The following is a 15,488-nucleotide window of genomic DNA, read 5'->3' on the forward strand; positions in this document are numbered from 1 at the left end:
GGCAGATTGGGAGCTTGGTGTGTGTTCCTCTGGGACAGCAAAGGTAGCAGGATACATCCCACTGTTTTCAAACCCCCTGGCACCTGCCGTATACCAGTTCTGCCCCACTTCGGGCCAGCATGGAGCAGTGGGTGGTTTTTCCCTGCCGGGCTGGTCCGGAAGCACCGACCCAGGCTCAGTGCGGATGCAGGGGGACGCAGAGGTGGGGTGTCCCTGTGGGGAGCAAGCAAACCCACAGTCCTTACCCACCCAGATCCAACACCCAGCATGAGGCACGCAAGAACGACGTTCCCCTTCGCTCCTTTAGAAACACCCGGTGCGATATCAGGGGCACAGAGCATCTGCCGCCCGGAGCCGCCGGCTGCGTCAAGAATTTTGCTGTTGGGGAGAGACAGGAGCAAAGGGGGCGGTGGCGATGGCAGCAGCTGTTCCCTGCCCACAGCCCTCCCGGCCACGCAGGGCATTTAAATTTTAAAGCATGCTCTCCACGGCTGTTTACTCCACCGTTCCCATCCAGCTCGCAGAGACACCATCCCCAGGAGCTGCCGGCCCGTGAGGCACCCATGGGCTCGCTGCTGGCCAAGCTCCTTCTGCCCACCGTCAGCACCTTGGTCTTCCTCCCCACCATCAGCATCGCGGCCAAGCGGCGCTTCCACATGGAAGCCATGGTCTACTTCTTCACCATGTTCTTCGTGGCGGTAAGATGTCCCCGTTCCCCCCGTCGCGCGTTTCATCCCTCCGCATGCCCCCTGCACGGGGTCTCCATGGAGAAGGGTCACTGGGTTTCACCCAACACCAGTGAGTGGGACCCCAGATTATCCATTTCCAGTTATTTCCCACCGTGTGCGGCGCTGAGTAGCAGATTCTTCAGTTTAGAATGTCCTAAGGTGCGGCCTTACATCGATTTAATGGTGTTTTACGGGTGTGAGGTTGCGGAGAGGGTCTGGGTGCAAAACAACTCGACTGATTCGCAATGTTTTGGAGCTGGTTTTTCTCTTTGTTTCACAGCTGGTAAGCGGCCATGCTGAATTTGGGGTTTAAATTGTATCCAGAGTCTCTTGCTATGCCTCTGTCGTTCTAGCCAAAAGCACATAGTCGAATTATTGATTTTGCAATTGCTGACTGGTGATGGGAGCACCGCTGGAGTCAGGGGAGTTTCTGCACTGGGAAAGGAAAGACTAAACCATGCTACTGAGCTATTGGGAAAAATAATCTTTAACCCTCCGCCCCAGCAGAGCAGTTTGAAAACGAGTGCTTCACCAGGCTCGGAATCACCCTGCCTTCCCTCGCGTGGGAATAATGAGCGGAAAGTCAGTTGTCTGTAGATATACAAAATAACTCAGCAGTAAGCTGCCCTGTGCTTTGTGTCGCTGCTAAGTGCTCCTGTACACACCTAAAGCAACATTCCCACTGGAAAAAAATCTCCTCTTTAACCACATGGCAATTCTCTGATGAGAATAGGAAGGAAATAGCCCAGCGACCCAGCCAACATCGCATTCACCCATCTCAAGGCATCTCATGAGGGTTGTCACATCCTTTGCATGGAGACAGGGAAACTGAGGCAGGGAGCAGATAAAGGACCTTCCCGGTGTGAAAAGCCCTTCTGCAGCAGCACTGAGGGGCTCTGAACCAGACCAGCCTCCTATTCCTAAAGATCCATCATTTAAGCCTCCAATTAAAGCACAATGCAGGGGAAGAAATTCTGCCGGTTCTATAAAAACTCCAGGACTAGTTAATAAAAACGTCCCAGCCGAGCCCCCGCAGCTCCCCGGGGAAGCCAGACATCTACGATTTCATTTTGCACCGGTTTTGTGTCTGCTCCACCTCCTCGAGAAGTCAATAGGAAAATTGGCCCGTGTTTCGAGGGGAGGTGGAACAGGTCCTCGCCGAAGAGACTGAAGAGGCAAAATATCTGTGCGTGGGGAAGGGAAGGCAGCTGCCAGCGTGGTCGGGGGGGTAGGAAGGGCAGCAGCTGCTGCCGTTGCCTTTCTCGTAGCATCCCACTCCTCCTCCCCAGGAGACCTCATCAGAGCAGTGAAAGCATACGGCCATCGCAGACAAGTGCTGCGACGCCGGCCAGAAACACGCTCTTTGTCTTCCACCCTTTCTTCCCCCCCCCCCTCCCCGTCTCTGGACTCCTCGAACCCAATCTCAAGCCGAGAAAAGAATTACGGCCGTGGTGCAATCTTTTCTAGAAACCGCAGCGAGCCAAAGGACTTGCAGCAATTCCCATTATAAATAATATCAGCATCCACGCCGGGCCGTGACAGCGGGGGTTGTTCCAGGGGCGTCCTGCCAAGCGGTGAAGGGACTTCTTCAGAAAGAGCGAAGCACGCTGGTGCTACCAGCAGAAAACTCGTGGGGCTGAGCGCTCGGAGGAAAAGGCGAGGGCCAGGCAAATGCCGGCAGCATTCCTCTGATTGCACTGGAAAATTTCTCTTGGCTTGGTTTGCATTTATGTTGCATGACAATGGGTTTGTTTTTTTTTTTTTTGCAAATAACATAATCAATGAGCTAATGGGCAGGAACCAGCGGCTTTTAAGGGAATGCACTAATGAGTGAATTCCCCAGTATTCAGGCTCTGGCCATATAAACCCTATTTAGCCTGGACAGTGACCTGGCATCTCTACACATTTCATCAGGACGCTCGTTTTGAATTGTTTTACAAGAATCTTTCACAATTAGAACCATAACCTCAGAGTCCTTCTGCTGAAGAGGACGTCCCCACACCACCCGGGACGCGGCTCGAAGCAGCTTGGTCATCAGATTGCAGATTCTGGCATGGACCAAGAGGCAAACTGAAGCTCATCCACAAATAATTTGTGCTAAGACAGAAGAATGTTGATTCTCAGGCAATTTGCAATTGGGAATGGTGACATTATAACCCAAATATATTCATTACTGCATACCAGTGACCCTGGTGTATCTGAAGCTGTTCTGTTCCTGGCTGGCCATTCTCTCAACAGCCACACTTATGTTGTTTCAAACCAGTTGATAAGAGCCTTTACCTTACTGGTGTGTGGGCAAGGAACTAGTTTTCTAATGCTTTTTTTCTTTTTCTTTTTTTTTTTTTTTTAAATAGATTTACCACGCATGTGATGGCCCCGGCTTATCCGTGCTGTGCTTCATGCGTTACGATATCCTGGAGTACTTCAGCATCTATGGAACAGCCCTGTCCATCTGGGTGTCCCTGATGGGTAAGCACCAGTCTCTCGTGGTTCCTACCCAGCAGGACCTGTCGGTAGGACACCATCACTGGTGGGGCGGTTAGAGGGTACAGTCCCCAGAAATGCTGTTGCCTTTGAGCTCACATCTCCAAGACTTAGCTCTGGGGCTGTCTTTTATGGAAGTCAGCCGTGCTATGGTTTAATCCATTTTTATCTGGTTCGTGCCTTGGAAAGCCATCGCTCTCAGTGGGGCCCAGACACACAGGAAAACTGCCCTGAGTGGTGGCTGGGGACGTTTTTTCTCTTGGAGAGAAACAGAGCTCTGGCACCGGGTGTTTGTGTTAGCTGGGTGTTCCTCTGCCTTCACCAGCTCTTACGCATGGCCGTAAGATTATTTATTTCAAATCGACGTTAACACATGCAGCCTTGTGCACGTGCCTTGTTCAAGGCAGGGCAGTACTATGAGATGACTTAGTCTGAAACCTCATATATCAATGAATTTCCCACTTCTCCTCATTTTCCCCATACTAAGCCCAGCAGCTTGTCCTATCCTGACTTGGGGGCATGAAGAAATGCAGAACCTACCACTTCCCTTGGTAGCATGCAAATTAAAGTGGTTTAGTCAAAACAAATATATCTTCCTACTTTATCAAAAGCCTAGTCTGGGCTGACGGGAAATATTAGATTTTCTTAGAAAAAGCAGAAATATATTTCACTTCCTTTCCCTTAAATATCCTGACCCTTGCCCTCTTACTCAGTTTTGCTTTTCCCACATTCCCGTCACTCACTTTTTTTCTCATTATGTTCCTCATTTGCCACCGAAACAATGTATAACAGAAATAAAAAAAAAAAAACCAAGCAAGACAAAACTAAAGAAGGATGAAAACTTCAAACCTGCAAAACTTTTCCCATTTTGTCCACATGTTTTTTGGAAGGCCGTGAGTATTTCTGACAGGAGAAGAGAGTAGGGTAAGGAGAGAGATGAGGGAACAGTCACTTTCCAACAGCAAAAGCTTCGCTCAACAAATTCAGATCATCTCTGGCAGCTGCACAACCCCGCTCCAGCCAGGCAGGGTCCTCAACCCTCCCGATGCTGGGGTCACCACGCTGATGTACGGCCCCAAAACGCCCTCAAAACTCTCCCTTCTGCCCCTTGGGGCTCCCGGGATGGTGCATGGGGGGCTCCTGCAGCCCCTGAGTCCAGCATGAGCCGTGGGGCAGCACCCACGCTGTCAGGCACAGGGCCACCCCTCTTCCCTTCACCGCCCAGCGGCGCAGACAGCAGCATTCCACTTCCAGGACACAGGATAAATCTTCCATACAGGGAAAAATGAATGGGGGAAATATTAACCTTAACCCAAGGTGGGCTCCCATGCTGTCCGTGGCACTTCAGCGCTCTCTCCGCTTGGCTAGAGAAGGCAAGGAGGCAAATCACCTCGGAAGGGCATTTTCAGGAGATAACAGCAGTGTCAGAGTAGGTCAGAGCTGATCCAGACACTTTGGCTCCTTGCAGCAAAATTTAACTTGATTGCTTCATTACTGCATTCAAAAACCTTGCAAAAAAAAACCACAAACCCCGGACTCCGATGTTTAAAATATTGACCCGCAGGGAAACAACAGAGATTAAAATGCGGACATTATCCCTTAGCCAAACTCCCTATAAAACCCCGATCCAAGGACATGGAAGGTGTGGTGACTGAAGCCCAGGGAAGCCTCTTGCTGTGGCTTGTAAAGCCCGAGCGCACATGTGCGGACACAGACCCTCGGGCACGCTTCCCGGAATGCAAATCCAGGACAGCCATAACACAGCTGTGCGAGCTGGAAAAGCATGGAGCCCACTGGGATCCATAACTTTTATCAGTTATTACCCCATTCTGTGCTAAACAAAAGCCTCTAATAATTTACTTGTACTGGCGACTTCCAACTTGCAAACCTCAGGCAGGTGCCGGCACGGCTGGGCGCCCCGGTCCCCATCGCACCAGCGAGTGCGGTCTGACCGGAGTGGGGTGATGGAGGCTGCATCGGGGCAAGCCAGCAACTTTGGGAGGGTTGGAGAGGTGGGCTGAACCCAAGAGCTGATGGTGGGCTCAGCGGGTGCAAGCGTCTTTGCAATCGCCTTCGACTTCTGGGTCGAGGCAGGAAAGGGAAATACAGGTGGGAATTCCCTTTAGCTCCCAACTCTGAATGTGAGACTCAAAAATCAGCTCCCAGATCCACCACGCTGATGCCTCGGGACGGTTCTCTTTGCCTCTGCATGCCTCAGTTTCCCCAGCTGTGAGGCATAAGAAGGGCAAACCAGACCAGGACACAATGCCGAGGGTCCCCAGGGCAGACGGGACAGACCCCAGGGAGGCTTTAGGGGAGCAGAGGAGGAAAGGGGTGGGTGAGCTGATGCTCCCTGTGCTCCATGCCGCGCAGCCCTGGCAGAGTTTGATGAACCGAAGAGATCGACCTTCGTCATGTTCGGCGTGCTCACCATCGCCGTGAGGATCTACCACGACCGCTGGGGCTACGGCGTCTACTCGGGACCCATCGGGACGGCCGTCCTGGTGATAACTGTGAAATGGGTACGTAGGGAAGGGCACCGCGCCGGGGCTTGGCGGGATGCTTGCGGCGGGGAAGGGGCTGAACTCAGCGGTCTCCTCCTCAAGATCCAGCTCTGGTAGCACAGGCCATTGCGGTTATTAAACAGCACTTCTCCTTCAGCCCAAGCAGAAAGCAGGCAGACAGCAAGCACAGATGTGATAAACGCCAGATTTGATCGGTCTGAGCACTCTACCACATCTCCTGTCCCTGCGTTTCTAATCGGGAGGAACGTATTTATGGAGTTTTTATGGTTACTCAGAGGCAGAGGGGTCTGGTAAACTGCCCCGGAGCTGGTGGAAGATGTGCATAAAATGCAAGGATAAAGGGGGAAGGAATCTGCCTGAATCTGGCTGGGACAGTCGGGCACCGCACCGCAGCCTGTGCCCCGCGCACGGCAGATGCTGTGGACCCAGGCTGGAGCGCAGTGGTGGAGCCATTGGCGGGAGCGGGTAAGGAGAAGGATTCAGTGACGGGGTAAAAATTGCAGGAAGATGCTGCCAAGCATCATGGAAATACAGCGACGCAAGTCCCAGCTATATACTGTCGCGAAGCCCCGTCTAACTGCCCGGCCAGCAGCTGAAAGCAAATGAGGGGGAGAGGGGAAGGGAGAGGGGACCAAGGCATGGGACCACCCTGCATCTCCCAGCCTACAGATGCTATGCTCTCCCAGAGACCAGGTTTGCAAGGGCCAAACACTCCCTGAGCTGGGTTTGGGGCTGAATATTAAGAAAGCAGCGTTACGATGAGGAATGAAGCAGGAGGACCCGTTGCAGCACACAGGCAGAGGCGCTTCCCACGTGCAGGCAGACCTTGCAGCCTCTGGAGCCGGTCTGCGGGCTTTGCGTGGTTTTATTTCAGCACTCGCGGCATCTTTTGGACGCAGAGCAGGCAGCTAAATTCAGGTGAACACACTTGGTGTGCTCTCTCTTTCCTTCCAGCTACAAAAGATGAAAGAGAAGAAAGGGCTCTACCCAGACAAGAGCGTCTACACCCAACAGATTGGTCCTGGCTTCTGTTTCGGGGCGTTAGCGCTGATGCTGAGGTTCTTCTTTGAGGTACCTGCGTGCGCACCCCATCACCCTGACTTTACAAGGTGTGAAGGACGTTACCAAGATAGGAGAGCTCCCCCTTCTCACTGCTGGGCTGCATCCAGCCTTGGACAAAATCCAGCTTGGGTGCGGGTCTCTGTGGTTGGCGTACCGGGGTCTGGTGGCAGTGACTGACGCACAAGGTGATGCTCGCTCTGTTCTCCCTCCATTAAGTCAGTTGCAAGGACATGGACCATGCTCTCTTCAGCCATGCATGATCCTCAAAGTGATTTAGTCAAATTGAGTGGGGGTTTTTTGGAAACCGGGCGCGGGTGACTTAAGGACACCTCACGCAGCCACGGCAGGGACTGGATACAACCCAGGCATGGCTGGATCCAAAGTTGACTCACGCCAAAGAAAAGCCTCTCGGTTGACTCCCGGAGGCACTCAATCTCATGTTTATAACCTTCTGCTCTCGTCGCTGGCCAGTCCACCCGTCCTGCGCAGAAGGGTCCGTCTGTCCCGCGCGGGGAGGACGATAACCCCCCGACACAGCTGCCGGTCACGCCTGCGCTCAGCCCCGCCGTTACAGCTGCTCTGTGCATTGGGAGCTGCTAGATACAACCTCGCAGTCATCCCCAAGGATTATTTTTCAAAGCATTTAGTAATTGCAAATTCTCGCAGAACATAAAAATGTCACTTAGCAGAAACTGCCTCCCCCCGCGCCCCGGCCTCGCTGCCGCGTCCTTTGCGGGGTAATGAAACACTTCATTCAAGAATTGGGAAAAGTGCAAATTGGAATGTGTTAAATCCACTTTGCTTTTTGATATTTTTTTTTCAAGGCTGGAAATCCTTTCTTCTCTGACAGCAAAAAGAGGCAGAAGGCTCAGGAATTTTTTTTTTTTATTCCTTTCCTTTTGGCTACTTGTAGAAACGTAACGTTTTGCACCTAACACAGAGCTCCTGCGGCCCCGGCAGGTCTTGCTAACGCTCTCCCCGCTTGCAGGAGTGGGATTACACCTACGTGCACAGCTTCTACCACTGCGCCTTGGCCATGGCCTTCGTCCTGCTGCTGCCCAAGGAGAACAAGAAGGCCGGGAGCGCCGGGACCCCCGCCAAGCTGGACTGCTCCACGCTCTGCTGCTGCGTCTGAGCCGCCCGGGCGAGCGGGGTGCTCACTTTTCCGCTCCTGGGGCGATGGAGGGGCGCAGCCAAAGGGAAAATGCCTGCCTGCTGCATTTTCCTCTGGGACGTCGGCATCTTTTCCCCACCAGCTCTGTGCACGCCCTGGGCTTTTCTTCCCCGGAAAGTCTACACCTTTCCACCATCAGCCCTAGCAGAGGTTGTGCTTCTGTTTGCTACAGACCCACGCTTCTCCTGCAGAAGCACTGGTCGGGGCGGTGACCCTCTCCCCTGTCCTGGGAGACCCTTGCGCTCCCGGGCCATGTCACCGCCGGGCTGTCCACCAGCCCAGGAGGACCCCGTTGTCACCTCCGTGCGGGTTTGCCCAGCCTGAGCACACAGGGCTTCGTTTGCAACACCCAGTTAATAGAACCTGTATTTTTGTGAGATATTGACTATTTTATTTATGCGTTCTCTTGATGTAAATAATACATACTAACAAAGACTTTCCAAGTGCAATGCCAGTGTTTTCTAAGCAGTGCAAAAAACTTTCCAGCTCAGCTCCGCTCGGTCGAGGGGAGATGCCAGCCCCAAACCAGAGCTCCGGGCACAGCCACCGCCTCCCCTGCCCACAGCCCCCCGTCCGAGCACGGAGGGAGCTGCAACATTGGGCACTTTGTCCTTGCAGACCCGCCCGGGCGGCGCGGGCAGCAGGTGCGCTCGCAGCCAGCCTCATCCGTATGGAAAGTACATGGAAAACGAGAAGCAGAGAAAAGAAGCTCCTGGAGGGAGGGGGAGGCCTGTAAGCCTATAAGATCTCCTCTAACAGACTATTTACTATAGCAGAAGTGTATGATTTATTTAGACTGTCTGGGAAAAACGCCAAGACTATATGTCATGGACAATTAGAGCAGTATTGATATACAGTGATGTCCACAGAAAGCCCACATTACGCCTGGGCTCCTCTGGAAGAGAAATCCACCCTGGTCATTCATCAGAGCAACTTCCTGCGATGGGGCAACAACCAAAACTGAACCACCTTCCAACAAAAATATCAATGAATTATGAACCCCTGAGCATCCAAGAGTCACTGGCAAGCGGTGGCACGGCTGATGCGGCTGCACGTGGAGGCGGCGCTAGCAAAGAGTTTTCAAAGCGTTCACCAGCACCTAAACCCACACAGCACGCCAGGGCTCCCGAGGATCCAGCCCCCGGGAAGTTTTGCAAGATGCTCTGAGGGTTCGCGTGCAAAGCACCCCCATTTCTTGCACACTGCTGGAGTGCTTTGCCACATGAGAACTGCTCAGGGCATCCCCCAAAACCATTCCCAAGTACCTCAACTTCTAATTCTGAGCTGAATTAGGCACTATATACAAGAGCTGGCTCCCAGGGTGCACAGCCACTTCCCAAGGGGACACCCACTCCCCCAATTCATTTTGGGACCGTTCGGCCCCTCCTGGGCTGCAGTGACATGCGTAACCCCGCAGCAAGCCCGGGCAGCTCAAGGACAGCGTGGGCACAGGGCGAGCCTTGGGCAGGTAAAGCGCTGGGAGGAGAGGCGCTGGGCAACGCAGTGCCCGACGGCGGCTGAGCAGAAGGGAAAAATGGTTGGCAAACCCCACGCAAACGAGGAGGGCACGTTAGCTAAGGCCCAGCTGAGTAAATGAAAGCTCCTGCTCCCACCTGCCGTGCATCCAGGTGTTGCACTAAAAAAAAAAACAACCCAAAAGAGCATTGCATGCAATAAAATCCCAGGCAAGGTTGCTTTTTGCCCCTCTCCCTGCTGATGTCCCAGGACCTGTGCGAACCATCCATCCCTTCGCACCCAATGTGGGACCAGCACCCACCCTCGGGGCCGAAACGCAGCGGGGTGTGTCCGCAGGGTCCCTGCTGCCGCATCAGCCCGCGGCAGTGGGACCGGGCAGCCCGGCACTGGGTATGAGGGTACATGGGCCGAATTCGCTATCGCTGCTGCAGGATATCCCCTGCAATACAAATGCAGGGAAATATTATAAACATTTACAGCAATGTAGACAAAACAGTCTCTTGTAACCTTTTAACGCTGCCGAGAGCTTTGCCTGTAAGAGCTCTTGAGCCCCTGCCAAAAATTCTTGCTGTTTTCATAAGAGTAGGTGTTTTCGTCTAAGGTGCAGTCTGAGTGCTGTGACCTTTGTCATGTCTGCTACTGAAATTTCCTGCTTCTCTGTTATTCTCTTCTTTGGTAAGACGATATGAAACCCAAAACTTTTATTGCCCCTTTTAAAGCGTCTTTATAGCTCCCCGTCTACTTCATATACTGTCTTATTCTCCAGCGCTGGGATATTACTTATGGGATCCGGGCTTGATGCTGCAAAAGGCATTTGGGTTTCACGAAGCCCAAACCGCTTGGGGTTTTTTTAAGATCAGCCGGGGGCAGTGGGGAGAAGAAAAAAAAAAAAAGAAAGAAAAAAGGAAAAACGGAATGAGAGAGGAGGGACTGGCTTTCCGCTCCGGAGGCATCGGCATCTGCTACCAGCACAGCGGCAGAGAGCGGCGACAGGGGTGGGCAGGAGGCTGCCAGGCTCCCTCCGCTCCGCGATGCCTCCTCAGGCACAAAATCCCATTTCTTTGTGTCTGGGCCGCAGCGGCGGCACGGAGTGCCCGCTGGCCCCGTAGGGATGGCATCGAGCGGCCTCTCTTCCCGCTCATCCATCCCCTGCCAGCTCTGCCCGGAGCCCGCGGCTCAGATGTGGTTGGACACGGCAGCCGGTACCGAATCCAGGGCACAGCAGCTGGGGAACATCTGCCCAAAAGCTGGCACTGGGGGAGGCCAGCCCTGCTCCGGGGGGCTCCCACGTACCCTATTTTCCCACTCAATTTCAGCGTCTGCACAAAAGACGCGCGTCCCCAGACGAGGGCTGAGGCAAAGCCGCAGCAGCTGGGCGCCGACGCCAAGGCTTCACCCTCGGGCTGTGGGTCATCGCCTCTGCTGGACGCAGGGACCATGGTGGCAGGGGATCTCGCTCACCCCTGCACACTCCCCAGCATCCCCACCACGTGAGGAGTGGGGACCCGGCGTGCCGGGGGAAAGGGAGCCGGCCCTGGGTTGCAGGGATCCCTACCAGAGATCTTGCAGCAGGCAGGGGGGCCAGTGGGCAGCAGCGGGGTTTTGGGGTGGTGTGGTCAAACCATCCCTTCCAGGAGACACACACTCCCCAACGCTTGCCTATGGCAGAGCTGGGACAAGAGGGGAATTAGGACCTACTCCTGCTCGAGGGGAGGCTTCCAGAGATGTCTAGTCAGGCTTGGTGCCAGCTAATCTTCCAGGCAAACTTTATCCAGATCCCTTTGGCTGCAGAAAGTGAAAAACTAGCCAGACCAAAACATAAAAGCCTGGTTTCTGCTGCCAGCTGTATGGGGCACTCCAGAAAATGCCTTATCACCATGTGTTTTCAAAGACCGCTTCAGGTTTTTTTCCATGGGCTGCTCTTCCCTCCTCACCCTCGCACCGCCGTTCCTCCGTGCACGCTCAAGTTGTGAGCCAGCCTGGCCAGCGCTGCCAGGTTAACTCACAAACCCAAACCATGGGGCCAAGGTTTTCCTTCTAACCATTTTTATGCCCTTTAGGCCACGGCCATGCTGTCCCACCTCAGAAAGCGCTGTTGCTCCAGCCTGAGGCAGATGCATCTCATCAGCAGCGGTGATGGACAACCCAAGGAGATGCATCCACCGGGACTTCCAGGGAAGTCCTGCCTCCTCTCAAGAGGGGACCAAATAAACCTGATTCCCTTGGAAATTCAAAAGTGGTGAATTTCTTTGCAGGTAGAGGCAGGAGCCCTGCAAGGAGCCGCCCAAGGAAGAGGTTTTGCCCTGGGCTCCTCCATCACCCCTCAGTTCTGATGCACAGGAGATGTCTGTGCCCTGTAACAGGGACACACTAGGTCTGCAGGGGCAAGGGGGGGTCACTACCAATGTCCCACACAGACCCGGGGCTCCGCAGCCCTCAGACATGGTACAGAGGCAGTGCAAGAGAACAATCCTATCCATCAGCCTGGAAAAAAGGGGAGATGGAGCAACTGAAGCACCTATTTGGGGCCACTCGGTATCCCTCAGCTTCGCTCCAGCTATCCCAGCACCAGCGCTTATCTATTTTGGGTGAACAAAGGTCTCCTGCACTTCAGAGGAGTCGGGGGGCACCCAGGAAGAGCAGGGTAGCATTTGCCATGGCTGGTGCTGCTCTGCAGAAACAACTCCTTTCTGCAGCAGCGTAGGATGGAGCTCGAGCAGCTGCCACCGCGGGGCTCAGTAAAGCGGTGCCGCCTGCATGGGTGCCGAGCAGCCTAACAGCACCAAGGAGAGAAAAAAACACTGATGTATCAGGGTTTTGCATATAACAATGCCATGCAACCTCCCAGCAGGTTTCTCTTCTCCTCCTCTTTCCTCCCAAACTTTCAGCAAGATTTCCACCCAGACCTTCCAGCCCAGTTGGCACGGGCAGGGCAGGCCCATCCCGGCGCTGCTCGGCAGCGATGGGGCATTTTCGGAGCACGGAGGAACTCAGCTGCGGTGCCGCAGACAGGCTCAGCCGCTTGGCCCCCGGGGGGGCCGGGCAGGGAGCCCCTCACAGGCTCACAGGTGTCCGCTCCCCCCGGCAGCGCTGGGGCCGGATGCGGATGGTGGACTCGACCCAAGCAACCAGACTCGAGCGCCGAGTCCTCGACTCGGGGAAGGGCAGATGCAAAGCAGCCGGGCTCGCTCGGCTCTTGCGGGGATGATTTCACAGCTGCAAAAACCCGCCCCAGGTCCAGGTTTGGTGTCTCCAGCCTCCCCGCTCCTCCGGTGGACCGGTCCCAGGGAGCGGCGGTCCAAGGTTTTTGGTTTAGGCCAATCTCCCAGAAATTCTGTCATCATGCAGTGCATCACGCACACTCCCGGATCCGCATTACACAGAGGATGGCCCCGGTCCAGCGCCTCTTAAAGTCAGTGGAAAAACCCTCCCTCGCTACGATGGGAGCTGGCTCGGGCCGTATACAATCTGACAGATACCACGGAGCGAGAGAAGTCGTTTTAATCTGGGAATATCTTGTGGCCCCAAAGCTTCTTCTGGAGACGGACGGGGCAGCGCGTCTGCAGCGCGGGCGCTGCTAAGAAAAAGTTCTCAACCTTGCAACAGCCTCTCCACCAGCGTTTAACGAACCATCGTTATCTGATCCGCGCGCTCTGAATGCAAGGGAACCGCTCAGGTTTCCAACTGCACACATCATCTGATGCTCGTAAAACGAGCTGATGTGTCTGGAAGCCCCAGACCCAAAGAAACATTATTTCAATGGGGGAAAAAAAAAAGTCAATAATGCTTTAAAAAAAAAAACCACACCCGTGAGGACAGACAGGGGTGGGTGGCTGCTCACTCCCCAGTTACCTGTGGTTTTCCAGCAAAGCAAATGTTCGCTGATAAAACTCACCATCTCCTTATAAAGGCAGGATCTGTTTTGCCTGTAAAAGGGAAGGTTTGGGGGAAGTTTTACACGCGTCTCTCCTCTCTTTCTACGTCTTTATTTGCATTTGCGTTTTCACAGTAGTTGAGCTAATCCGAACGGAGCAGGAGCGGGGGTCCAGGTTATAACCAAAGTATCGGGTAGCACCTTCACATCTGGAAGGGATTTTGACACAAGTTCTCCCAGACTGTTACAGACAGTTTAAAAGCAAAATCTGATAAATAGCAAATGTTTAACAAGTCAATAGGAAGCTGCATTCTCAAGAACATGTGGCTCGAGCCGGTCTAGCCCCGCCGCCTTGCCAAGGCCCTTCAAACGCATAGGCACGCATACCTGCGGCACACGGCGAGGGTTTGCCGCGGCTCTGCCCGGACCTGGTCTCAGTTACGGGAGGAGGATTAAAGACAGATGTGTCTTTGTATGTCCAGACATGTCCAACAGCCCTCTTCAAAGACTGAGGGGGTCCCCAGCCTCCCTGCTTTGGTAGTAAGGGGCTTGCTTTTCCCCAGCCTAAACCACGTCCCCTTAGTTTTCTGTACGCCCCCAGCATCATGTTTAAGGTGGGAAGAGGGTAAAGGGAGCTGAATAGCTCAGGGAAGTGCCGCAGAGCCCATCCCCACGAGCCTGCCGGCACGCCGGGCACGCTGCCCCTGGCACTGGGGGGTTTGGGGGCCAGTGAGGACCCGCTCGGGTCACTGCGCGGATGGTCAGCAGCATACAAGGTCTCACCCCAATTTTGCACAGATTGAGCTCCATCAGAGCCCCAACCCAAAAGCCAGAGGCGTTTGAACCTTAGAAAATCCTGTGCCATCCCATCCCTTGAGAGCCCCAGCCTCCTCGGGGCAGAGGCCACCGGCCGCCCAGGCAGGGCCCTCCCAAGGAAAAGCGCCCCGGCAAGCAAATCGTCCCGACACAAAAGCTCTCGCGGTGTTGCAACCCTGCCTGGTTTGGGGAGACTTCATACCAATACACAAATGACTGCCCAAAATGTGGGAAGAGGCATTAAAATAGAGAGAATTACGCAAGGAGGGGGGAGCACAGGGGGAGACAGAGGAATAAGAAGTGACCAGGAAAACCACCAGAAACCCTCCGGGATGCCTGCCTATATTTAAAGATAATGTGTCCAGCCGTCTTGCCAAGTCCCACTCATTTGGAGTTGGGCTCATGTTTTGGATTAATTTTAAGGCAGTTCCTCAAGCATCGCGCTCGCTCAAGGAAGAATTTTTGCCTCCTTGGCCAAGGTGACCTTTTAAAAAATCTCACTCACTATTTTTCAACCTCTCACTCATTTAAAATTGTCATCACCCGAGAGCTGCGGGGCAGTCGCTGCAAACAATTCGTTTTCTGGTGCTCACCAGCCCCACGGCCCCGCAGCATCCTGGAGCGGGGCTGGGGCTGGGTGTGAAGATGGGGGAGTGGGGGGCATTTCTCTGCAAGCCAGGACCCTTCCCCTCTTTTGTGAGCATCATTTGGCCAAGCACTGAGAGCAGAAATCGCCCCTTCTGGATTCCTGAGTTTCTCCCATCATGGGCTGCTTTAAAGTTTTCCATGGAAACACATCTCCCATAGAAAGTCAGATTTTTTTTTAACTAAAATATTGTGTGGATGCATGCACGAGCTCTCCAGATTAATGCCTTTGTCTGAGAAAGGGAAAATTGCAATTATTACCCCCAAACTGTGATTGCTCCCTCGCACCTGGGTTTTCTGCGCAGCTCTTTGCTCAGGGCCACCTCGAGATGCACCCCAGTTCCTCAGTCTCCATGGGGAAGATGCATTCAAGAGATGTCACCCCCAGCTCCCAGCCGCAACAGGAGGAGAGGTTCTTGAGCCGAAACATGAGAGCGGTCTCTCCCAGAAACAGCACCCAGCCCACCTTCTCGCCCAGGCATCTGCAGCATCCTAATCGCCCTGGAATCCAAAGCACTTCCACGGCAGGGCCGTCAGATGCTTCCCATTTAGCTGCAACGTTTGCAAAATGCTCAGCCACTGACTCACTGAGGGGTCCGGGGTGAGCCGGCACGCCGGCGGTGCTCAGCTGCCCTCACTGCACCTCAGCAGGATCACGTCCACGGCCCCGGTGGGGCCTCTGGCAAAAAAAATGGGATTTTTCG

The 15,488-nt window shown here is 54.1% G+C and overlaps 1 protein-coding gene across 2 annotated transcripts; it reads left to right on the plus strand.

Annotated features, from left to right (window-relative positions):
* The first annotated feature begins 563 nt into the window (after window positions 1-563).
* MYMK (myomaker, myoblast fusion factor) lies at window positions 564-7,934 on the plus strand. 2 transcript variants are annotated; one of them, XM_010127552.2, is made up of 5 exons: window positions 564-698; window positions 3,083-3,197; window positions 5,586-5,734; window positions 6,692-6,808; window positions 7,788-7,934. In XM_010127552.2, the coding sequence occupies exons 1-5, from the start codon at window positions 564-566 to the stop codon at window positions 7,932-7,934; spliced, it is 663 nt and encodes a 220-aa protein (XP_010125854.2). The 2 variants fall into 2 exon arrangements, with proteins under 2 accessions (XP_010125854.2, XP_086620265.1); XM_086764139.1 differs by lacking the exon at window positions 564-698 and adding an exon at window positions 2,839-3,015.
* Window positions 7,935-15,488: the final 7,554 nt, after the last annotated feature.

This window comes from Chlamydotis macqueenii, chromosome 20 (genome assembly GCF_036417535.1).
Source record: "Chlamydotis macqueenii isolate bChlMac1 chromosome 20, bChlMac1.mat, whole genome shotgun sequence".
NCBI classification, from domain to species: domain Eukaryota; kingdom Metazoa; phylum Chordata; class Aves; order Otidiformes; family Otididae; genus Chlamydotis; species Chlamydotis macqueenii.

Coding starts and splice junctions, on each gene's coding strand:
- MYMK (XM_086764139.1), top strand. CDS start 2,839: ATGTTGATTCTCAGGCAATTTGCAATTGGGAATGGTGACATTATAACC. Junction 5,735..6,691: donor TGGTGATAACTGTGAAATGG/GTACGTAGGGAA, acceptor CTTTCCTTCCAG/CTACAAAAGATGAAAGAGAA. Junction 6,809..7,787: donor TGCTGAGGTTCTTCTTTGAG/GTACCTGCGTGC, acceptor CCCCGCTTGCAG/GAGTGGGATTACACCTACGT.